This window comes from Lepidochelys olivacea (genome assembly GCF_965140295.1).
Source record: "Lepidochelys olivacea isolate rLepOli2 genome assembly, chromosome: 2".
Lineage (NCBI taxonomy): Eukaryota > Metazoa > Chordata > Testudines > Cheloniidae > Lepidochelys > Lepidochelys olivacea.
In genome coordinates, this window is record NC_140412.1 from 190,460,550 (window position 1) to 190,484,592 (window position 24,043).

The 24,043-nt window shown below is 38.7% G+C and overlaps 1 protein-coding gene across 2 annotated transcripts; it reads right to left on the reverse strand.

The window, feature by feature from the left end:
• Nucleotides 1-159: 159 nt before the first annotated feature.
• On the reverse strand, nucleotides 160-17,984 carry LZTFL1 (leucine zipper transcription factor like 1). 2 transcript variants are annotated; one of them, XM_084619790.1, is made up of 10 exons: nucleotides 17,847-17,984; nucleotides 15,829-15,953; nucleotides 12,897-13,091; nucleotides 12,190-12,250; nucleotides 11,087-11,155; nucleotides 8,270-8,335; nucleotides 8,059-8,136; nucleotides 5,060-5,233; nucleotides 2,269-2,372; nucleotides 160-1,245 (listed from the first exon to the last, which is right to left on the reverse strand). In XM_084619790.1, the coding sequence occupies exons 1-10, from the start codon at nucleotides 17,937-17,939 to the stop codon at nucleotides 1,227-1,229; spliced, it is 984 nt and encodes a 327-aa protein (XP_084475916.1). In that variant the 5' UTR covers nucleotides 17,940-17,984; the 3' UTR covers nucleotides 160-1,226. The 2 variants fall into 2 exon arrangements, with proteins under 2 accessions (XP_084475916.1, XP_084475917.1); XM_084619791.1 differs by lacking the exon at nucleotides 17,847-17,984 and adding an exon at nucleotides 17,139-17,509.
• Nucleotides 17,985-24,043: the final 6,059 nt, after the last annotated feature.

Below are 24,043 nucleotides of genomic sequence, written 5' to 3' on the forward strand. Positions count from 1 at the left end.
CTCAAAATAAAAAGACAGGAATCATACAGTCCAGAGGGATTAAAAGCATAACTCTCTTCCTTGAGGAACATCACTACAAAAAAAATTTCCACTGCCTTGTCCCCAAGAAAAAGCAAATATGATGGTACTTGTAAAGAAGCCACACTCCAAAATCCAGAGTTTGATGTTGGAAAACATAAATGGTTTTATTTAGAGTTGTATGCAACATATATACATGACCAGAGACACAAACAAGTAAAATGTATTAAAATAGGTTGGCAGATAAATACAGAACAGTTTGAGTGCAAGAACTGGGTAGCTGAGGGTGCAAAAGAAAGTAGGGGAAAAAAACCAAAACCTCCTAAAAGTTATTTCCCCACCAGAAAGTTGCTCTGTTACCAGCTTCCTCAGCCTCTCTCCATCCTGCTGGTTTAATTTTAATACTTTGAAAGAATCAAGATTCTAGTGTTCAAGTTAAAGTCTTTACGCGAGCCCGTGGGGGGAAAAATATACTTTTTGGTTTGTATTCCTACTGAGCAATTTAGATCTGTGATATATTGCAGAAGTCAGCAAGTATTTCTTTTCCTTTAAATCTGTACTACACGGTTTGATAACAACAGATGTCCAATGTACATCTTTTTCTAGTAATGTCACCGTTGACTACACATTCCTTGATTCCCAAATATTGCATATTTGTCCCCCTTTATCTAATGCACACCCTATATTCAGCAAATAACTTGCACAGAGGAAATCAGGCATCCAGTAGGAAGATTAACCTTATGAAGTTAGCTTATGGGTGTTTTTATGTGAAAGTTATGCCCGCAGCAAGAAAAGAAAAGAAAGAAAAAAGAGTCACATCTTAGGTATGTAAATTGCATCTCAAAGCTATGTAGAGAAGAAGAAGTATATATATTTTATTTTAACAAAAATAAACTCCTTTCTTTGTAAATAACTCTTAATTTGGTGTTTGCTATTTCCCAGGGAATGAACAAGGTTAACTATTAAAAAGACAAGTACAGAAACTATGACACTCTATAAACTTTGTTCTCATCTTTCAGTTCTTAAGTAAATAAAGTAGGAATTTCAGTTTTCTATCAACAAAAGGTTATTTTTAAGTGTTGGCAGAAGCAGAAAATAAACCATTCAAAACAAATCTCTTAAAGTATTTCAACAAATCCCTTAAAGTAACACAACAATCTGTTCTCTTTGTGTGGCAGCTTCTTGACAGACCAAATGCTCTTCACATTTTAATCATCTGGTTCGTATCTAAGAAGAAAGAAGTTAAAGCTAGAGTGTGTAATATACCAGATAGATATTCAGTCCTCAAAGAGAAAAACCACTTCAACCGATTCCAATTACTCATATCTGTGACATTTTCATGGCAATTTACACTGCACAATTTAGAAGGATGCAACCAACTATTTTTCATTTTAAAAAAATTCTCCTTTTAAACACAAACTCATTTGGCCACTTTACCAGCCCTGCAACCAGTGGAATCAGCCCTGGTGGCCACCCACCAATCTCAAGAGCCACAGGAAGCCAGACTTAGGCTTTCTGCTTCTACAGAAATTTTGGGGTCCCAATGGTCTTTCCCCACCTCTTCTTTCCTACACCCACTCAATATGGGGCCACCCACTGGCCCTACAGTGGGTGTCCCTCTTCCCCTGAATGGATGGTATAATGGGATAGTTCCACATTAAGGAAGGCCTGAGTGATTAGGTCACTAGCCTAGAATATGGAAAACCTGGGTTTAAGTCCCTGCTCTGCCACAGACTTCCTGTGTGATTTTGGGCAAGTCACTTCACCTCTCTGTGCCTCAGCTCCCCACCTGTAACTTGAGATGGCTGGGAGTCTAGGTACCTACCCAAGCCATGAAAGCAAAAAAAAAAAAAAAAAAAAAAGTCACCCCTACCCCACCTTGGCATTAGGAACAGGAAAGAATGGTGGTGCAAAAGAAGCAACTGCCACCCTCTTCTGCACCTCTGTGCATGGATCTTGTGGGCATGTTTTGACTGTCATAATCCCATGAAAATTGTTTCCTAACAATGAGTATGTGCAGCATGATGGTTACTGTAAAGATGCCAATTTAAATTTTAATGTTTTAAAAAATCATTGATATTTTGAAGAAAAATGGTCAAGGTTGGCATATCCAAAGTTTGATGACAGCCCTACTGAATTTGTTCCAAAGAGAAGTTAAACTGGTTTTAAGAGAATCTGTTTTACATTTATGGAAACAATGTGGAGGTGGAACAGACTTCTTGAGATAACAGGTGGAAGAGCACCACTTACCTTGAAAGTCTTCTCCGTAGATCCTTTATCTGCTCATTCTTCTTGGTGAGAATCTCTTTCATGTTGCGGAAGGCAGCTGTTTGCTGGAACTTCTTCTCCAACTCCTGCTCAACAGGATCATCAATGCATTACAATTAAAAAAAAAAATAAAATCTAAAACAGTTTATTTTTTAAAAGAACCATTCAACTGTTTCTCTCCTTAGACTTCATTCCAGTGTTCAGTCTAGCTTTTCCCTGTCCAAAATACTTGCTGCTGTTATTACCTACTTTTGATCAATACTCAGTAGGTATTAATGAAACACTTATGGAACTTTTGGCGATGCTGATTGTTATGTAACAAAACTTGTACTAAAATCATTTGGCTTTTGTTTAGATAACGCCTACTACAGTGGGGCTCTGCACAGGTACCATGGTGCTGAACAACCTTATTAAAACAGATTTAAAAAAAAAAAGAAAACGCCCAAAAACTTTACCAGATACTGATCTGGGCATTTTAATAATATCAACAAAGTTACAGGCATATGAACAAACTGCAAATGCAGACTGTACACTTCTAACTCACAGTTCAACTATACTCATGATCAAATCAAACACTGGCTAACCTAGAATACTACAGAATATCCAGTCACTTCTCTGCAATTTACTTGCAAGCCTTCAGTCAAGTAAATGTCATAATTTGATGCCCTGTGATTCAAAGCATTCCAGTTGTTTTGGAAAGACCTATAAATGTGATTTACAAGCAGTGACATTTTTAAAGCCTCATTGTGTGATGGATCAGAAGTCTACAAGTAACAACATGTATAGATACCACAAACACAGATTTTAGCTGACAGCCATACATCTTTATGATGTATGCTGCAACCTGTAAAGTGGTGTTTGTGTCTCTAAACAAGCATTTATTTTGTATGTCCAAATATAAATAGCATAAGATATTTTTGTAGGTCAATATATTTTTGGTTTTTTTAATGACCTAAGTGTGATTTTATTTTCTTCTCACACTGATAAACACCTGTTCTGCTGAGTAGCTCACATTTGTTCCAGTAATACTAAGGTGCCATCTATCATATCTGAAGAAAACAAACAAGAATTCTTAATTACCTAGTGCAAACTTTCCCAATTACACTCCTCCTTGCATTAAAAGTTGTTCTTAGGAGATAAGGAACATACTTCCTTCAATAGAATTAGTTAGAGACTTCAAAGAGACTTAAAAAAATATGCATACGTATACATGTTAGTGTCTACTGTTACCATTAGAAACATGCAAGCCCAAACAAGTCTTTCCCTTCATTTGCATATGACAAACTGGATTTCTTCTTTCAGTTTTTAAGATAGCTTTAAAGTAACAGAATATGACATAGAACAGGGTGGATTCAAATGAAGGTATAAAATAATTTACATTTGAATAGCATCTTTCCTTTTGCAAGATTCACAAGTATTTCACAAACTAGAGACACACCAGATCAATGAAATACAGCTAGCTACTGGGTCCAAAATAGCAACCTATCCATGCAAAAGCAGGCTACATAGGGAATGGGGAAGTTTTGGTCAGTGACACAATAAGACAAACTGTTCTTCATGAGAGATATAGTGTCATACAGTGTAGTCAGGATCTTTGTTCTCATGTGACCTCTACATAGTTAGCATGACAATCCACTTATCTACCTAAGGGTAAACTAGGCTCTTATGCCTTCTATCAGGATTTAAACCGGTGCTTAGATATTTCAAAACTAATCCTTAGATCACTAAATTAACCCTACACGTTGTCATATAACCCCAATGATGGGGGGCGGCGGGGGGAAAGAGGTCATCTAAAAATTTGTGCGAAACTGAAGAATGAGGCTGACAGCCTTGAGACTGTCAGAAACAAAATGTGTTCAGTTAGTGGCATTTCCCAACTTCGCTTTTTGTTGTAGATAGTTGCCAATCACATTTCAGACAGAGGACTTCAACAAAAACTATGTTTTCTGTTTAGAATGAATCTAAGATTACCCTTGTTTCATGCAAAATTAACATGCCATTTCCTCACAGCTATACTTGTATATCAGCATAGGTCTAGAAATGATCTGTTGACTAGTGTTCCCTCTACTGGTTCTACAGAGAAGAAAATCACGTCATTAGTTCAAATATGCATTTATGCCTACATTTTTAGAGTGTTGCAGGGGAAGTTGTCAATGGTAATTATCAAACCAGATGTTCACATCACTTTCAAGATGTAGGGGACCAAATTGAAGAAGTTAATCCCTCTTCCCCACCCCACCCCCCAACAGTGCAGTGTGTCATTTTCAGCTGCAGTCTGTGAATTAGAAAATATATTCAAGGGCAAATTCTGCAATCTTCCACCATTACAACACTTACTGTGGACTTTCCAATACAAAACTGGTTTCTTCGCTGATTACTAACCATCCAAAGTAGCCAGCTTCCACAAGGCAATCACCACTTTCTTGTGGTGGGAATCTGATGCTACCAACTTTTCACAGAGGTACAACAAAAACAAACTTCATTCTAAAGATCTGCGGTCACTGTTCACAATCATTCTGAAATGGCTGCAGAAGCTGTATTTAAGTGTCCGTCTGATTGGCAGCAACCAGTGGACTGTGTTCCATATCTATGAAATAGACTCTCTTCACTCCAACAAGGGAAGAATATTAAAAATAAATAAATAAATAAACCAAAAGATGGTGTGATGTATCCCTAGTAATCTGCATACAATAGACAGAATCTTTGTTACATTAGTAGATAGTCAAAAAAAGTGAACAAAGAGCTTATCTATACACTGCAATAAGAAGCTAACCTTTTCAGCTGTAGATAACTGGTCCTGAACCTTGAGTAGGTCATGCTTTGTCATCACCAAGTTCTCTTCCAAGAACTTTTGGTTTGCAGTACTGTCATTCAGAGTCTTCTCAAACTGGCACCTCAGAGCAGACACTGTATCTTCCAGTTCACTTATATCCTGAGTTACGTTAGTCTTCAAAAGAAATATTAAAATGAATTTTTTTTGCAAAATCCTAAATGAAAGAGTGCATTTTAAATTATTTGTTGAAAATGATCACAGAAGGTCTTTATATGGCAAACCGCAGTGCTTTAACCCCCCTCCCATAGATCACAAAGCAGTAAAAGAATACATGTTTAGCCTTCAAAAAGTGTCAATAAATACATTTTAGGGAGAAATGGAAAGGCTTCTTTTCTGCCAAGTCAAGATTTCAAATTCTTAGAAACTGCTTCATTTCTCTCTGGGAATTATATTTCATTATCTCCTGTCAGTTATCACTTAGGATACAAATTACACACTGTATGAAGCGTATAAAGAAGTTTAGAGAATATAATGAGAACATACATGGCTATACTGTAGCTTTTAAAGCCACTGACATGTTATGAGAGGTGTAGAGGAAGATGGGGGGTGTGTGTGGGTGTGGGGGTGAACACACCAGCAACAGGAGCTGAAGCCACACTGTTTGGAGATGAGATACAAGCAGACTATCTCCATAATTACCAGGAAAGCATACCTTAATAGCAACAGTCATCCGGTGAAAAGCAGCAACACACACGCCTTCGAGCACCAGCCCTGGGCCATATGTGTGTTCAGTTAACTGCCATGTCCAGGTATATTAAAAACCTCTCATTTATAAGAGAGGTATCTGACGACTAGACTCTTGAAAATAACATTGTGTTGAAACAAAAGAATGAAGTCTCAATGCATTTGTATCAGGACTCAGAAAAGATCTGAACTATCAGGGCCTCAAAGGAACCAAAATCTAAGAAGGAAGTTCAGGCCTGTTTCATGCTAGGGAGCTAAGAGCAGGAATTCAGTCAATACGATATTCACCGAGAAACAACGTTTACTTTATCTTCAAATGTTTTGGGATTGATGCTGTGTTGAAAGATGCTACACAGTTAGGAAATTGCATGTGTCTCTAGGCACAGTTTGTTCCTCAGCAATCCACATGCCTTCCGATTTTGAACTCACTAATGACTGGGTCTCTGTGACAGACATGATCTGCTGTAGTTTTGATGAAAGTAGTTAGACACGATGCGAGTATTTTAAGCCCATGTTAACCTGGGCCATTAAAGCATGATTAGGATTATATCATTTTACTGACATTCATTTTATTAAAAGGCACAGTGACAGCAGCTACACTTAAAAAGCAGACTCCAGCCACCTAATATTTTCAGGGATGAATGTGGAGTACATTAATTCTTCACCTTTCCTCATGGGGACAACATCTATTTTAGAAGTTCTATTAACCAAAATAATCCCATGTAGGGTCACAATTCCTTTAAGAAGGAAATCAAAATCTTTGAAGACTATTTTAAAAAGGGTAAGCATGGAGGATCTAGGAGATTGGCTGAAAAAGATTTCAACCTGTGTAAATATTTCACTGCAAAAATCAACTAGCTAGATTCAATCACATATATATGCCCATGAAAAGGAAATTTAAGAGCTGAAGGAGAAGTGAGTGGCAAGGTGGGGGAAAACAACTGGCTTCATGTGAACTGCAGGTACTCAACATGTCTGAAAGTTAGGCCAGCTGATGCCTACACAGACAGGCAGCAGATAAGACTGGTCTCCAGGCCTTTAGATCTACCAGCGTAATAATTACAGTTACAAAACTTAAGTCAGATAAGGAAAGTATTTGCTGTGACCTTTAAATCAAACTACCATTGAATAATATTATTGTATGAAAAATTACAGATCCTAAAAATCACTAAGGGGCACTATAACGCATTAAGAAAATGGAGTACATACCATAAACCATTTAGAAAGCAAAATAAAAAGAAACTTGGATTAAAAATATGGAAATTAAGAGGATATACAATTTTTTTAAGACAGGGAATTGAAAAACTCACTTCAAAGTTAGCAATATTGCGGTCTTAGAAATGTCAGTTTTTTAACTTTACTTTCATAAAAGGCAGAAAAAAGCTAAATAGGACTAAAACATTTCAACTCATTTGTTACAAGTTGAACTGAAATACTTTGAAAAAATCTGTTTGATTCACCTTTTTAATTTTAATTTTTTTTTGGCCTATACATTTATTTTCTTAATAATGTGAATACCTAACAGTTTATTAAAAATATTTTTAATCTGTCCGCAGTTTAGGTTTTTCCATTTCTATGTTTTTCCTGCAATGCTTAATCATATTTGGATCAACAACTTTTACAGGAGAAATCGGAGACCCTCAATTCAAGTGTTGACAGGTAAATGTAGGAAGAACTATTTCTGATGAAGTGTTTAAGGTATATTTGCAATTTAGAGGTCTGTGGATTTGATCCTATACTCAAGTAAGTCAATGGCAAAATCCCATTGACTCCATTGGTATAGGCTCTGATCCTATTTGTGCATGTTTTTAACAATATATGCTGGTATACTTTCCAAAAAGAGCTATGCATACACATAAGGAGAATATACAATAATATTGACCAAGACAGAATGAACATTTTATTGCTGAATCAGAAAGGAAACTAGATGACATCTCTTTACTAACAAAAGAGGAAAACACAAAAATAAGAAAAAAACATAACAAAAGACATACCTATTAATATTAAACTCCTTTTGATCTTTAGCATACAAACAAACAAACTTTGGAATGGTTCTTATGATAATTTCCTACCACGGGTTAGGTCACACATAAGCATGAAATATTTTTCTTAAAGGATCAGAGCCCTAAATGTTAGTGGGACCATGGCAACCCTGAATAGGACCTTTGTGTGTCCCACAAAGCCAACTGCACCTGTCAGGTCTAATTAGTTCTACATGACTTGGTAATGCTAGTTCAATGGAGAAAACAGCCAACCTTTTGATCTCCCTGAATCATCTGTAAATCCTTCAGTGATTTCTCTAGTTTTGATTTTTCATCCAATGCACTTGTAGCCTGCAATAAATTGGAAAGACAAAGCTTAAAGCAGCATCTTTTACTGGAAATGAGAGAATTACAATTATGTTCTTTCTATTTAGGTTTTTCAAAATGTACATATATTTACTATTCAGGTTCATAGTGAGTGTACCTGTGTTTCTATTGTCTTGAGTCTGGTCTTCAGTTTTTCATTTTCTTCTTGAAGTCTTGTAATTTCCTTTTGGTAAATAAAAATTTAGTTTTACCATGAACACTCTTGCATGACTGAATCTGATAGACTTGCAGTTATTTTCAATTATTTCAGGTAAGTAAATATATTTTCTAGTTTAGAAAAGCTAGCTACTATGTCAATGCTTAAAAGGATGACCAGCCCACTGTGGTCATTGGTTTCTCTTTATGGGCTTGATCCTGCACGGTCTTGGGTATCCAGGCCCCAACAGAGCAGAGACCGTAACCATGTTCTTACCTAAGTATATGAGCAATTGCACTGTAGTCTATAGGACTATTCACATGCTAAAGTTAAGCATATGCATAAGTTATTTACTGGATCAGAGTCAGAGCATTCAGTACCTTGCAGGATCAAACTACATAGGATAAGGAATAATATTAACTGAAACAAAAGTAAAATTGCATTTTAGAGATATAGATCCTATTCGTGGTATTTGTCAAAATGCTTTCCAATCAACAGGACAGGAAACAATTTATTTGTGTTCACTGTTTAACACAAAAAGAAAAGGAGTACTTATGGCACCTTAGAGACTAACAAATTTATTTGAGCATATTTGAGATGCATCCGATGAAGTGAGCTGTAGCTCATGAAAGCTTATGCTCAAATAAATTTGTTAGTCTCTAAGGTGCCACAAGTACTCCTTTTCTTTTTGGAGATACAGACTAACCTGGCTGCTACTCTGAAAACTGTTTAAAAACGTGACAGATAGGCAAGCCCTCTCAAAAATCCTCTTTTAGTCATGTAGGAGTGCAAGTGATCTTCAAATGTTTATTTTGGAATGTATTTGTTCAGTTTTCATATATATTATGTCAGTGGTTCTCAACCAGGGGTATGCGTAATCCTGGGGGTATGCAGAGATCTTCCAGGGGGTACATCAATTCATCTAGGTATTTGCCTAGTTTTACAACAGGCTACATAGAAAGCACTAGTGAAGTCAGTACAAACAAAAATTTCATACAGACAATTACTTGTTTATACTGCTCTATATACACTAAAATGTAAGTACAATATTTATATTCCAATTTATTTGATTATATGATAAAAATGAGAAAGTAAGCAATTTTTCACTAATAGTGTGCTGTAACACTCTTGTATTTTTATGTCTGATGTTGTAATCAAGTAGTTTTTAAGTAAGGTGAAACCTGGGGTACATAACACAAATCAGACTTCTGAAAGGGGTACAGTAGGTCTCCAAAGGTTGAGAGCCACTGTATTACATCAACAGTTGGGGAATGAAATAGTTTAAATATTAAGGCTGTGATCCTACTGTTATTTATGTCTATGGATATAGGACTGGAAGGGACCTCCTGGGTCATCAGGTTTGCAGCCCTGTCATATAATCCCTTTCATGCTTCACTTTAAATACGAGTAATTTCATTTAAAATTAACAATTACTCTCCTGCTTAAAGTTACTCACGTGCCTAAGTGTTTGCATGATTGAGGCCTAAAACAGCTTTCAAGTTCACTTGTATAGTTATATTCACCATGTTAACCTTGGTATTCTGTCTTTCAAATATTTAGGAATTATCGGCACAGCACCACAAATAGTTTTCCCTACCTAGTTTGACTTTTACTTAAACACAATATCTGTAGAACAAACTATTCTCCTCAAACAATCCTGAAAACCTCTTCCCTGCAAAGTGATTCCAGAAAAACTACCGGCACCATGCTGCAGAAAAAGTTTGCTTTGCAACAACAGTTTCCTTTCACTTAGGTGCTGTTCCTGCTGAGTCTGTCTGCTGCTTCCTATGTTTTGTGTCACAAAATGTGACAAAGTTTTATTGGTCACAGTAAATTTACATTTCAGCTTTGAACCACCTTTGCAAAAAAATAAAAATCCTATTTGGATAAAAAACTGCAGTGTAATATTCTAATATGTGGTGCTGGATGTTCTAATTATATTCAGTTATAAACAAAAGTAAATTTGTTAAATGTTAAAATTCACTTTAAATATAAAAATTAAACACATAAAGGAGTCTCCATCTTCACTTGATCTCTTGGTGACGGAGAAAGAAAATACAGCTCATCACTAAAAAAAGAAAATCTCATGAGAGTCCATGCATCACTAAGTTCTGGTAAGGCTAGTTCTATTTCTTTATATTAAGTTTTCGGGTTATTTAATAGTCTAAACTATTGCTGAATGAATCACCATTAAAAAAAAAAAATTAGAATTTGCTTTACAATAATTTGAAAATCTGTAACAAATGGGAAATTGGAAATTTGTAAAGTTGAAAGGCAAGGTCTAATTTTTTTCCTTTTAAACTGTGCTTCAATTAGAATTTAAATTTAAACTACTACAAAAATAAAAAATGAAAAAACAAACAATATAAAAGAAATAGAATTTGACTTTGAAAATCTCCAATATCCCATTCACTCCAACGATGGGCTGCATTACTTGTGTTTCAATCTACTTCTCAGAAGGAAGTCCAGTCTTATGAAAGATCAGCAAATCATCTCCCACTAATCCTATTCATTAAATAGAGAAACTGTAACAGTAATCGTTTTTTCTAAAATGCATGCAAAATAAGTTTTAAATTTGCAATACATTAAATGCCACAAGCACATAATTAAAATGAATCTTCAAAAGTGTTTCATTTATTAAAGTGACTGAAGTTTTGTAGGTTTCAGAGTAGGCGTCTAATGTATTCTGCAAACCCTGATTACTGGGTAGCACCTAAATTCAGCTGAATAAATTAAATGCTAATCAATCCCAAATATGTCAAGGGAACAAACTCTTACCTTGTTTAGCAGCTCTGACCCACCTTCATTTAATGGAGCAAGTTTAGGCTTAATGAGCTCTGAACTGGGCTAAAGTAATGACAAAGATACAAAAAATTAAAATGAGACGTTTTCTTTCTAGCATTTTTTTAGTAGCTAAAATAATTTCTCCAACTCTATCCTTTCTGCTGTCTGGTGAAATGCAACCAATGATTGTTTATTCTGAATTCATTTATTATTTGTTCAGGCTTGGGCTCTTTCATTAAGACTAACAAATCTTATATAATACTTGTTTTCAATTTTTAAAATATCTGCAGGGTACACATTTTTTCAACTAGACTCTTTTTCAAAGTCTAAAAGAGATTTCTGAAACTAAAATATGACAATACATTTATTTTACAATTGGCATCCTTAGAACTGAAGTTTTATTTAACTAGTTTTAAAACTGAGATGGGAGGCAGGATCTTAATACTGTATATACAGCTCCTGATGCTGCAATTATCACAAGTCATATAAGTTAGAAAACACTCAAAGAAAGAATGAATGCCTATGTCTTTAAAGGAGTACAGAATTTATAATTGTCATAAATATTTACACCCTTTAAAATAATTTCTGTTCACTAATCTATTTAAATTTTCAAATACTGTGTATGTTAACTGGGTATAAATTTGGCAAACAAGATCCAATACGTGTCACATCAGAGAAACCTTACTTTCTCTGTAATAATAAGATAGTCCTTTCTACCTTGCAACTTATAAATATGGTCAAGATTTAAAAAACAAACTGCCTCCCGAAAAAAACAAAACAATACCTTACATGTTCCAAAGCAGTTAATGAAAAAGCACTTTTAGAAAGTCAGGCCATTTACTTTGGTGACTATATAGAGGGTCATGGACCAGTGTTCAAGTTGCCATTTGAGGCACGTTGCGCATACACTAAGTGACTATATATAGATTTTGGAACTTAACATTAGGCTGCTATTTTTGAAAATCTTTAAAGGTTATTTCTAGCATAAATACCCTTATTCTTAAGCACAAGGAAATAGTCTATAGTAAACATCTTTAACAAATGTAGTGGTTTCATAGGGCATTTGATTATAGTATTTCAGAGTAACAAATCTCTACCTTCTTGTTTGAAGATGTAAATTCTGCCTTTTCAAATTCAGCAACTTGCTCTAACAATTCTCTTGGAGAGAAAAATGAAGAGAAACATTAATAATAATTAGACAAATAATCTTGTTAAACACAATTTATAAGTCTGCTGCTGTGCTTCTTATTCAAGTAAGACTTCCAAGGCACACAGGATCAGACCCCTGGGTCAGTACAAAAAAGGCAACATAAGTACACCCTATATACAAATAAAAATAAAATTCTAAATAATGAAATTCTAGGCAAGCAAGATTATTATTTACATGGGCAAATCACTTCATGAAGAAGTTAAAATCATCATTTGTAATCTTTTAATTGAAAAACTGCATCTGAAACTAAATTGTCATTGGTATAATAATCTTAGAAAATTATTTTAGTGGTGTAAGAGGTGAACATAATAGTATTTACAAAAAGAAAAAGGAGTACTAGCGGCACTTTAGAGACTATCCAATTTATTTGAGCTTAAGTTTTCGTGATGCATCCGATGAAGTGAGCTGTAGCTCACGAAAGCTTATGCTCAAATAAATTGGTTAGTCTCTAAGGTGCCACTAGTACTCCTTTTCCTTTTGCGAATATAGACTAACACGGCTGCTACTCTGAAACCTGTCATAATAGTATTTAGTCACTTTAAAAAGGTATCAGTGAAACTATTCTCTATTTCTATATAATTCAAATGAGGTTACCGATTTTCCAGCTCAGAGATATCAGTCTGTAGCTTAAGGTACCACTTCTCAGCCTGTGAAAAGAGTTGGCGTAGAAGTAACACATTGGTGTATGCTGTATTAATGAGTTCTGATTCCACTTCACTGTGTACCACAGTCTGCAACCCATCCAGCATTTCTGTCACCTCATCTACTGTGAAAGTCTCCTCCACCAGCCTAAACAGAAAAGTTAACAAAAAAGTCACATGTATCATACAAATGACGACGCTACACCAATCCAAAAAACTTCACTAGATCAGATAATGCTTGCAGCTAGCATAAGGACCTTTTAAAAAAAGCTGTGTCAATGTTTGCAGTATGATGCTGTTGAGAAAAAGGTAAGTGTCTTTCTGGGATGTATTAACAGTAGTGTTGTATGTAATACTCAAGAGGTAATTGTTCTACTCTGTTCACATTGATGAGGCCTCAGTTGGAATACGGTGTCTAGTTTTGGGCACCACATTTTATGAAACAAATGAACATGTTGGAAAGAGTCCCCAGGAGAAAAAAAAAAGATAAGAAATTTAGAAAACATGACTTATGAGGAAAGGTTGAAAACGATGGGCAGGATTTGTCTAAAAGAAAAGGAGTACTAGTGGCACCTTAGAGACTAACCAATTTATTTGAGCATAAGCTTTTGTGAGCTACAGCTCACTTCATCGAATGCATCCGATGAAGCTGTAGCTCACGAAAGCTTATGCTCAAATAAATTGGTTAGTCTCTAAGGTGCCACTAGTACTCCTTTTCTTTTTGCGAATACAGACTAACATGGCTGCTACTCTGAAACCAGGATTTGTCTCGAGACAAGAAGGCTGAGGAGGGACATGATAACATTTTCAAATATGTAAAAGGCTGTTAGGAAGAGGATGGTGATCTATTTTTTTTTCCATGTCTACCGAGGGTAGGACAAGAAGTTTGCAACAAGGGAGATTCAGGTTAGATATCAGGAAAAACCTTAACTAGAAGGACAGTTAAGCTCTGGAACAGGTTATCTAGGGAAGTTGTGGAATCCCCATCATTGGATGATTTTAGAATCAGGTTAGACCTGTCAGGGATTGTCTACAAAGGTAACCTTAATCTTGCCTCAGCATGGCAGGGGGATGGACTAGATGACCTTGAGGTCCCTTCCAACCTTACATTTCTATTATTCTAGATAACAATGTCATTAACAATTTAATATTTTACTTGAATCTTCTCTCTGAAAGTTTTGATTAAATAAAAATTTTGTAATTATAAATTTTGTTTTGGGCCTTAAATCTAATTTTGATTTACCAACCGTAATATGTAACTCAAGGTTACAGTTTCACAGCAGTTTAACACATCCATTCCTATTAAAATTAAAAATTAGAAAAAAAACTCTTGTAGCGATTGTTTAGATTGAAACCTTTCCCTTTTCGTACTTTTAAAAACAATTGTGATCTACTGGATATAATGTATTTGGACTTTCAGAAAGCTTTTGATACAGTCCCACACCAAAGGCTTTTAAGCAAAGTAAGCAGTCAAGATAAGACGTTAAAAGATAGGAGACAAGGTAGGAAAAAATGGTCAATTTTCACAGTGGACAGAGTAGGGTTCCCCAACAATCTGTACTGGGACCTATGCTGTTCAATAGAGTCATAAATGATCTGGAAAAGGGGACACAGCCCGCCTCAGGTTTATCCCTGGGTTTACCCTGAAAGACATCTTGAATTGACAGATCACTACAACTCTGTCACTCTTAGGATTTAAGTTGCAACTACTTTGTGTTATATGCTTGCTTGGTTTAACCTGCAAATGGCTCTTTTTTCATTTTCCTAGTTAATAAACCTTTAGTTAGTTTATTACAGAATTGGCTACAGGCACAATCTTTGGTGCAAGATCTAGGGTACCAATTGATCTGGGGTAAGCGACTGGTCTCTTGGGACTGGAAGAAACCTGAATAGTTTGTGATTTTTGGTGTAAGTGACCATTAATCACTAAGTTCAGCTTGCCTGGATGGCAAGATAAATGAGAGAGCATAAGGGGACTGTCTGTGATTCTATGGTAAGACTGATATAGTGATCCAGGAATTCACATTTGTAACTGGGTTGGTGAAATCTAATTATAAAACATACCACCAGTTTGGGGTGTCTGCCCTGTTCTTGACTGGTCTGAGGTAGACACTCATGGTCATGAGCCCGTCCAGACAGCACAACATCCCCATCTCAAAGAAGATATGTTAGAATTGGAAAAGGTACAGAAAAGGGCAACACAAGTTATTAGGGATATGGAAGAGTTTAGAGAGATTAAAAAAGACTGGGACTGTTCATCTTAGAAAATAGATGACTAAGGGGATATATGATAGTGGTCTATAAGATAATGAATGGTGTGGAGAAAGTGAATAAGGAAGTGTTATTTACCCTGTCACATAATTTGAGACCCAAGAAATTAACAGGCAACAGTTTTAAAACAAACAAAAGGAAGTACTACTTCACATAACACAATTAACCTGTGGAACACATTTTCAGGACATGCTGTGACGGCCAAAAGTATAACTGGGGTCAAAAAAAAGAATTAGCTAAATTCATGGAGGATAGGTTCCTCCATCAGAGATGCAATCCCATGCTCTGGATGTCCCTAAACTCTGATTGACAGAATGGTGGGACTGGACGACAGTCAATAGTTGCCTGTTCTGATTATTCCCCCTCTAATGCATTGGCCACTCTTGAAGAACAGGATACCGGGCTAGATGGACCATTGGTCTGGCCCAGTATGGTGGCCATTCTTATCTTTTCCTTGGCAGGGATATATAGACACATTGAATACAAATTAGATGTTTTACATACATATGAGGTCAAACATATTTGATAGATAATTTAACAGATGCCTCAGGACTGGCAGAAGAGTCTTGCTCTCCTTGGGCTTTTGCTTTATTATTTTTCCCTCCTCATGGTACCTGCTGTCCTTAAGATCCTGAAAGCAAGAATCCACTGTCTTGAGACGGAGGCCACGCTTGGAACGAGCGAAGCGCATGTAATTGATCACTTCATTCTGGTGGTGATCATTTAGACCCAGCTCCGCCTGTGGATCAGGGGACACAGTAAAGGTTAACATATCTATGAGATAAGTCTTCTATGTTAGGTTTAGGTCCAGCTCCACAAAGGTATTTAGGTTTCTAACTTCCTCTAATTTCAATGGAAGTTAGGAATTTAAATTTCTCTCTGCAAGTTAAATGTAACATCTTAATTAAATCTGAAATTTTTTTACAAATAGGATTGACTTTACACTATTGTTTATACTTTTTATTTACTTTGTGCACTTCTAAATCAGCTTAGACAATGAAATAGCATTGGAATGCTCATCTTTGTTTGGGGTGGACAGAAATGGATGATTTTGGGGGGAAAATATGGACTTTTTAAATTTAAATCAGTTTTTAAAATTTTCTTAAATTATAATGTTTTTCTTTTAAAAATAAACATGTTTAAAATTAAATCTGAATTTAATACAAAATATGTCAAAGGCCTAAATTAATAATAATCTCTTAAAACATTTAAATGAAAAATAAATATGCTGAATTCATCAGCCTCTAGCAAGGCTTCTTTTCTATATTAAATAATCAGGGAAAAAAATCTAACTTTTGGAGGCCAAGCTTTATAAATATGATACAACATGTAGTATTACGCACTAGTTTTGTTTAATAAAAATACATTTTATATGCTGTTTTGTGTGTTAAATTTCAGTTACTATCATAATTCAGCTTGACACAAGTCATGATCAAAAAGTTAGCAAATAAGCAATATATTATTCACCTTTTTCTAAGGTATGAAAAACATACACTTAATTAGAATCTGAAAATATTAAGCTATGTAATTCCTTAAATATATGTAGTTCTAGTGTACCCTCCTAGGTAGTACAAAGATGTACCAAATCTAGTGTAAAAGTTCTATTTAGTTGTAATCAACATGTTTTAATGGTTGTATCAAAAAATGAGAATGCACCGCTTTTTTTAGAAAACAACTGAAGTACAAATTGAAAAGTCGATTACAATGGATGATTTAACTGGAGGCTCTACATTCGGTGAGTTAAATCACCTCGATTTAAACCAAGCCACCCTGCCTTTGTTTATTGTTTTCATGCACTAACTGTAATGCCCGGCTAAAAACAACACGACAGGGGACGGTTCGGTTCGAATCCAAAACTAGAAGTGGGTTTAACAGCAGCCAAGAAAGCAGCACTGGATTCCTAGCATTAATAAAACCAACTCACACTGGTTTCTTGCAAGTCTGGCAGCATTTGTTGTTGTTGTTGTTCTCAAAGCCCCAGCTCCCAGAGCCAGGTTGATTTATTTGACAATCTTCAGTTTTGTTTAGGGAAGCAGAATAAGTTTCCAACCCTCGTGGTTGTGGGGAAAAGCCTGAAACGGGGACCCGCTCCCTCCCAGGCAAATACTGAGCTAACGCCGCGGGCTGCTTTCCAAATACTGCTCTTGGGCTCTAGGCCAGTCTCCGGATGTCTACGCCTGGGGCTGGCCATGCTGGGAATCACCGCAATGGCGCCTACAGTGGCAGCGCCTGGCCGACCACCACGACTGACGGCTCGGGCAAAGCCACCCCGATGGGCGAGGACCCTGGGCGAGGCCCAGCAGCAGCGCCGCTCCACTAAGCCGCCCCCGCTCTGGGCCAGCCGCCGCCGCCCGGGGACTTGGGGGGGCGGGATTCAGCGCCTGGGGTCGGGGCGCGTCTTTGTCTCAGCATCGCGGCCGTTATTCGGCGGCGCGGGGCTGGGCTGGGCTGGGCTGGGCTGGGCGGGTGGCTCCTGACGGCCCCAGGAGCGCTGACCCCGGAAAGGATGCGGGGAGCTGAGTCCAATCGGCGGGCTGGGGCGAGGGAACAGGGCCACTGGGGTAGCGGGCTCAGCAAGGTCCCAGAGCCGGTACCGTCCCCAGGTAGGCCAGGATGCAACCTCGTTACTCACCATGGCGACTCTAACAGGTACTGGGAGGCGACGGTTGATTATACAGCGACGGTTGCCATGGCGAACAAAACCTGGCAGGCGCTTTACTACCATCTCATTGGACGATTATGTTCATGTGACCGGAAGTAAGGGGGCGCGGCCGCCTAACGGATTATTTTCTGCGTTGCGTGGATTTTTAGGGCGGTACGTTACTGCCTGTGCGGTTTCCAAGGGCGACGTAGCCGCGAGCTGCTCGCGGAACTCCCCCGCCCCCTGCACATTGCGCACGCCCATTAGCCCGTCTCTCGCGCGCTTTGCACTGAGCGTTGCTCTGAGCGCCCAGGCCACACGGGGGCGCGCGCCTCCCTTCCCCAGCAACCGCTGTTCACGTCGCCCGCTGACTCTCTGGTCCACCCTGTTTAACGCTATTGACGTTACCTGTGGGGCGCTGGCCTGGCCCCTGCGCAGCCACACGAGGCTGGCCATGACGCCAGCCCTCAGTTGCCAGGAGCCTCCCCTGGGCGGCTTGCTTCACACGGGAGGGGACGCTGCTGAGCCACTGGAGCCTGGCGCTGCCCATTGGGTGCTGCCATCGGTGCCGACTCCGTAGGTGCTCTGGGGCTGGAGCACCAACGGGAAAAATTGGTGGGTGCTCTGCACCCACCGGCGGCTCCCCACACCAGCTCGCCTCCGCCTCCGCTCCACCTCCTCCCCTGAGCGCGCTGCGTGCCCGCTTTCCCTCCTCGCTCCCAGTGCTTGCGCCGCGAAACAGCTGTTTCACGCTGCAAGCCTGGGAGGGCGGGGGGAGAACGCGGCGTGCTGGGGGAAGAGGTGGCGCTGGGTCCAGGGGGCTCGAGCACCCATCGGCGCTGGGGAAAGTTGGCACCGATGGGTGCTGCAACAAGGGGTGCTGCTTCACTCCCTGGCTTGAAGGGGTTTCCATTATATGCTGGGTTTACAGTTTGGTTATCTAGTTCTCAGCCCTTCCACCCCCATATACGTTGTTCTAGCACCCCTGGCCCTGCCTTGCAAAGGGGGAAAGGAGGTGCGTGGAGCAGAACCGCCACTGCCTCACACCCGCGTAACTTTCCCAACGCCAAGCCAGCCAGTCCCCACTCCAGCACAGAAGCCAGGGTGGTGCTGGGTGTGGCGATAGCTAGGGCTTTGCGTAATGCTCTGACCGCGGGAGACAAGTGATAGGGCGTTTTTTGTTTAGAAGAACAAGGGGCTGCCGAGCCTGGCCGGTGGCAGAGGAAAGGTTGGCAATGCAAAGCCAGAGGAGACACATTGATTAATTAGGAGAAATCATACAATGTTGAAGCCAATCTCATGGGGTTTTTTTGGGGTGTGGGGGAAAGGAGGCTGAAACAGAATTTTTGGGCCCCTGAAGTTGTCAATACTGAGTCAGGCAGTCACGAATTGGGCCCTCCGGCATTAGCAAAGCCCTCCATCTTCCACCTCCCCAAGGCTTTTCTTCTGCCAGGTAGTCCTTGGTTTTCAAAAATTAACAGGCACAGTTGAATCAGAGTCATGTGAGGAAACTAGGGTATTAATCTGTGTTGCCAATCCCACCATCTCCTAAAGCAAGAGACAAACTTAAAGATCAGGACATTTGGTATATAAATCACAAGTTGCTGTTTTTTCAAACATAAAGCAATATAGGTCTATTGATGGTTATAAACCTCATTAGTGGTTACTTAATTTCTAACAGGTCAGAGCTCTTTACAAAAACTATATGACTGCACCTGACAATACAAAAATCTTTTAGAAATCCTCCTTGTTATTGCCAGATTATCTTCAGAAACTATCATATCGTCCTGAGATATGTCAGATAAACATCTAATGCCCATATATAGAAGTAAGGGAAGTATATTCACTCTTCACTGAGCTCTTTAAGGTAGCCTTGATTAAACAGGAAGATCTCAAAGACAGGGTTGGCCCTTGAACAGTTGGGGTCTTCTGTGAACAATGAAACCGGAGATTATGTGGCTGATTCTCCACTGCTTTGTGCCATATGTAAAATTAAGTGAATGTAAAAACCAGTTTGGTTACATCTTACACCCACTTTTCATAGGTATAAAGGACAGCTTTAAGTACAAGGCAATGGAAAATCAGCCCTTTGTTTTTTAGCACAAAGGTAATTGGAGGCCTAGGGCTCCCCTAGCTCATAGATCAGATGAAGCACAATTGTGATATATCTGATACTATGATGTGACTCACTCCCCATAACCCTTGCCCCCTCACCTCTGCAGGCTCCCCACTGATCCCGCTACCTCCCCGGGCTCCCCATCTGGCTGCAACTGCCTCCCTGCGCTTCCCACCCATCTCTGCTGCCCCCTGCTGCCTCCCTGGGATCCCCATCACCCCCAGGGTCTGCTGCCCCAACGCCCCATTGCCCTGACCTCCCACAGCCTCACACCGCTCCTTGCCTCTTGACCATGGTGCCCCATAGTGGCTGGAGAGTGGCAGCTGCTGTCTGAGTGTTCGGCTCTGAAGGCAAGGCCAGCACCAGTAGCAGCGCAGAAGAAAGGGTGGCATGGTATGCCTTCTGCACTGTTGCCGGTAGCAGCACTGCTTTCAGAGCTGGGCGGCCAGAGAGCGGTGGCTCTTGACCTGGTGCCCACCTCTGAAGGCAGCACTGCTACCAGCAGCAGCACAGAAGGAAGGGTGGCAATACCATAAATTGGCAAAGTTGGTATGTCTGGTATTTTCTGCTCTCACGCTGGAGAGTGTCTCATTGCAGTAAGTGCCCTTATATGACACATTACAAACATTGGGCTGGAACTGGGTCACCATGCTTGTGCAAATAGCCCTGCTGAAGTTAGGAAGCTCTGATCCTGCACTCTGTGGTGCTGAGTTTAATCTGGTATAACAGAGGGGAGAGTCAGGAATACTTAATTACACATGCCGTTGTTTAGCTTAGAGCTAGAGTGTAAAATGATTATTATTGTTAACTTAGAAAATGGAGAGCTAAAGATTACTAGCCCTACAATAATTTGAAAACTTGAAATCATTAAGGTCCCTTGTTTATAATATTTGGGAACATCTTTGGACTAGGGCTGTCAAGAAATTAAAAAAATTAATTGTGATTAAAAAATCATGTAAATAAAATATGTACAAAATATAATATAAAACATAAGAAAAAAATAAGTGCTGCAACAAGGAGTGCTGCTTCACTTCCTGGGTTTCCATTATATGCAGGGTTTACAATTTGGTTCATTAGCTCTCAGCACCTCCACCCCCATACACATTGTTCTAGCATCCCTGGCCCTGCCTTGCAAAGGGGGAAAGGCGGTGTGTGGAGCAGAACCGCGACTGCCTCCCACCTGCGTAACTTTCCCAACGCCAAGCCAGCCGGTCCCCTCTCCAGCACAGAAGCCAGGGCGGTGCTGGGTGTGGCGATAGCTAGGGCTTTGCGTAATGCTCCAACCATGGAAGACAAGCGATGGGGTGGCTTTTGTATAAAAGAATAAGGGGCTGCCAAGCCTGGCCAGTGGCAGAGGAAAGGTTAGCAATGCAAAGCCAGAGGAGCCACGTTGATTAGTTAGAGAAACCATACGATGTTGAAACCAATCTGGTGGGGTTTTTTTTTGTAGGGGGCGGGGGGAGAGGAGGAGGCTGAAACTGGATTTTTGAGCCTCTGAAGTTGTCAATACTGAGTCAGGCAGTCACAAATCAGGCCCTCTGGCATTAGCAAAGTCCTCCATCTTCCACCATCCCCAAGGCCTTTTTTCTGCCAGGTCATCCTTGGATTTCAAAAATTAACAGGCTCAGTTGAATCAGAGGCATATGAGGAAACTAGGGTATTAATCAATGTTGCCAATCCCACTGTCTCCTAAAGCAAGAGACAAATTCTTAAAAATCAGGAGATTTGATATATAAATCACAAGTTGCTGTTTTTTCAAACATAAAGCAATATAGATCTACTGATGGTTATAAACATTATTAGTGGTTTATTTAATTTCTAACAGGTCAGAGCTTTTTACAAAATCTATATGACTGCACCTGACAATGCTTTACAAAAATCTTTTAGAAATCCTACTTGTTATTGCCAGATTATCTTCAGAAACTTAATACTTAATTACACATGCCATTGTTTAGCTTAGTGCTAGAGTGTAAAATGATTATTATGGTTAATTCAGAAAATAGAGAGCTAACGATTACTAGCCCTATAATAATTTGAAAACTTGAAATCATTGAGGTCCCTTGGTTATAATATTTTGGAACGTATTTGGACTAGGGCTGTCAAGCAATTAAAAAATTAATCGTGATTAATCGTGCTATTAAACACTAATAGAATACCATTTATTTAAATATTTTTATGTTTTTCTAAATTTTCCAATATATTGATTTCAATTACAACACAGAATACAAAGTGTACAGTGCATACTTTATATTTATTTTTATTACAAATATTTTCACTGTAAAAAACAAGAAATAGTATTTTTCAGTTCACCTAATACAAGTACTGTAGTGCAATCTCTTCATCATGAAAGTTGAACTTAAAAATGTAGAATTATGTACAAAACCCCCCTGCATTCAAAAATAAAACATTGTAAAACTTTAGAGCCTACAAGTCCACTAAGTCCTACTTCTTGTTCAGCCAATTGCTCAGACAAACAAGTTTGTTTACATTTGCAGAAGATAATGCTGCCTGTTTCTTGTTTACCGTGTCACCTGAAAGTGAGAACAGGTGTTTGCATGGCACTGTTGTAGCCCGCGTCTCAAGATATTTACATGCTAGATGTGCTAAAGATTCGTATGTCCCTTGATGCTTCAACCACCATTCCAGAGGACATGCATCCATGCTGATGACGGGTTCTGCTCAATAACGATCCAAAGCAGTGCGGACTGATGCCCATTCATTTTCATCATCTGAGACAGCAGAAGGTTGATTTTCTTTTTTGGTGGTTTGTGTTCTGTAGTTTCTGCATAAAAGTGTTGTTCTTTTAAGACTTCTGAAAGCATGCTGCACACCTCATCCCTCTCCGATTTTGGAAGGTATTTCAGATTCTTAAACTTTGGGTTGAGTGCTGTAGCTATCTTTAGAAATTTCACATTGGTATCTTCTTTGCATTTTGTCAAATTTGCAGTGAAAGTGTTCTTAAAATGAACAACATGTGCTGGGTCATCTTCTGAGACAGCTATAACATGAAATATATGGCAGAACGTGTGTAAAACAGAGCAGGAGACATACAATTATCCCCCAAGGAGTTCAGTCACAAATTTAATTAACACATTATTTTTTTTAACAAGTGTCATCAGCATGGAAGCATGCCCTCTGGAACGATGGCCAAAGCATGAAGAGGCATATGAATCTTTAGAGCATCTGGCACAAATATCTTGTGACGCCGACTACAACAGTGCCATGCAAACGCCTGTTCTCACTTTCAGGTGACACTGTAAACAAGAAGCAGGCAGCATTATCTTCTGCAAATGTAAACAAACTTGTTTGTCTGAGAAATTGGCTGAACAAGAAGTAGGACTGAGTGGACTTGTAGGCGCTAAAGTTTTACATTGTTTTGTTTTTGAGTGTAACAAAAATACATTTGTAAATTGCACTTTCATGATAAAGAGATTGCACTACAGTACTTGTAGGAGGTGAACTGAAAAATACTATTTCTTTTGTTTATCATTTTTACAGTGCAAATATTTGTAATAAAAATATAAAGTGAGCACTGTACACTTTGTATTCTGTGTTATAAGTGAAATAGATATATTTGAAAATGTAGAAAAATATAAAAAATATTTAATAAATTTCAGTTTATATTCTATTGTTTAACAGCACGATTATTTTTTGAGTTAATTGCGTGAGTTAACTGCAATTAATCAACAGCCCCAATATGGACAGATTAGCACGTTTTGGTTAGTGCCGAATAAAACTGAAACTTAGACCCTCCCAAGGTTTGTTTAAACTAATATTGTGCACCACATATTAAGCAAAAACACAAAACCAAAGCAGCAGGATAAAATAAGTGTTCTTTATTTGTAGAAGCATACATGAAATGTCATGATAAAATAAAAACACTGTTTTTCTCACAGCAAAATATGTGTGAATTTGATACTAGTTTAAAGAGTTTATACTGTTTTTTGCACATTAAAAAAGCATACCAGTTTTAGGGCCAGATTCTTATTTACAGTTAAGTTTCTTTACATCACTGTGATAGTGTGAAGGGACCTCAGGGTCAGTGAGAATCTGGCCCCTATTATTAGATCTT

Bases quoted from the DNA above. Each gene is read 5' to 3' on its own strand.
- LZTFL1 (XM_084619790.1), bottom strand. From the start codon at position 17,939: ATGGTAGTAAAGCGCCTGCCAGGTTTTGTTCGCCATGGCAACCGTCGC. The intron at 12,251-12,896 runs GTAACCTCATTT...TTTCTCTCCAAG, and splicing joins ATCTCTGAGCTGGAAAATCG to AGAATTGTTAGAGCAAGTTG. The intron at 11,156-12,189 runs GTAGAGATTTGT...TCATTACTTTAG, and splicing joins TTACATCTTCAAACAAGAAG to CCCAGTTCAGAGCTCATTAA.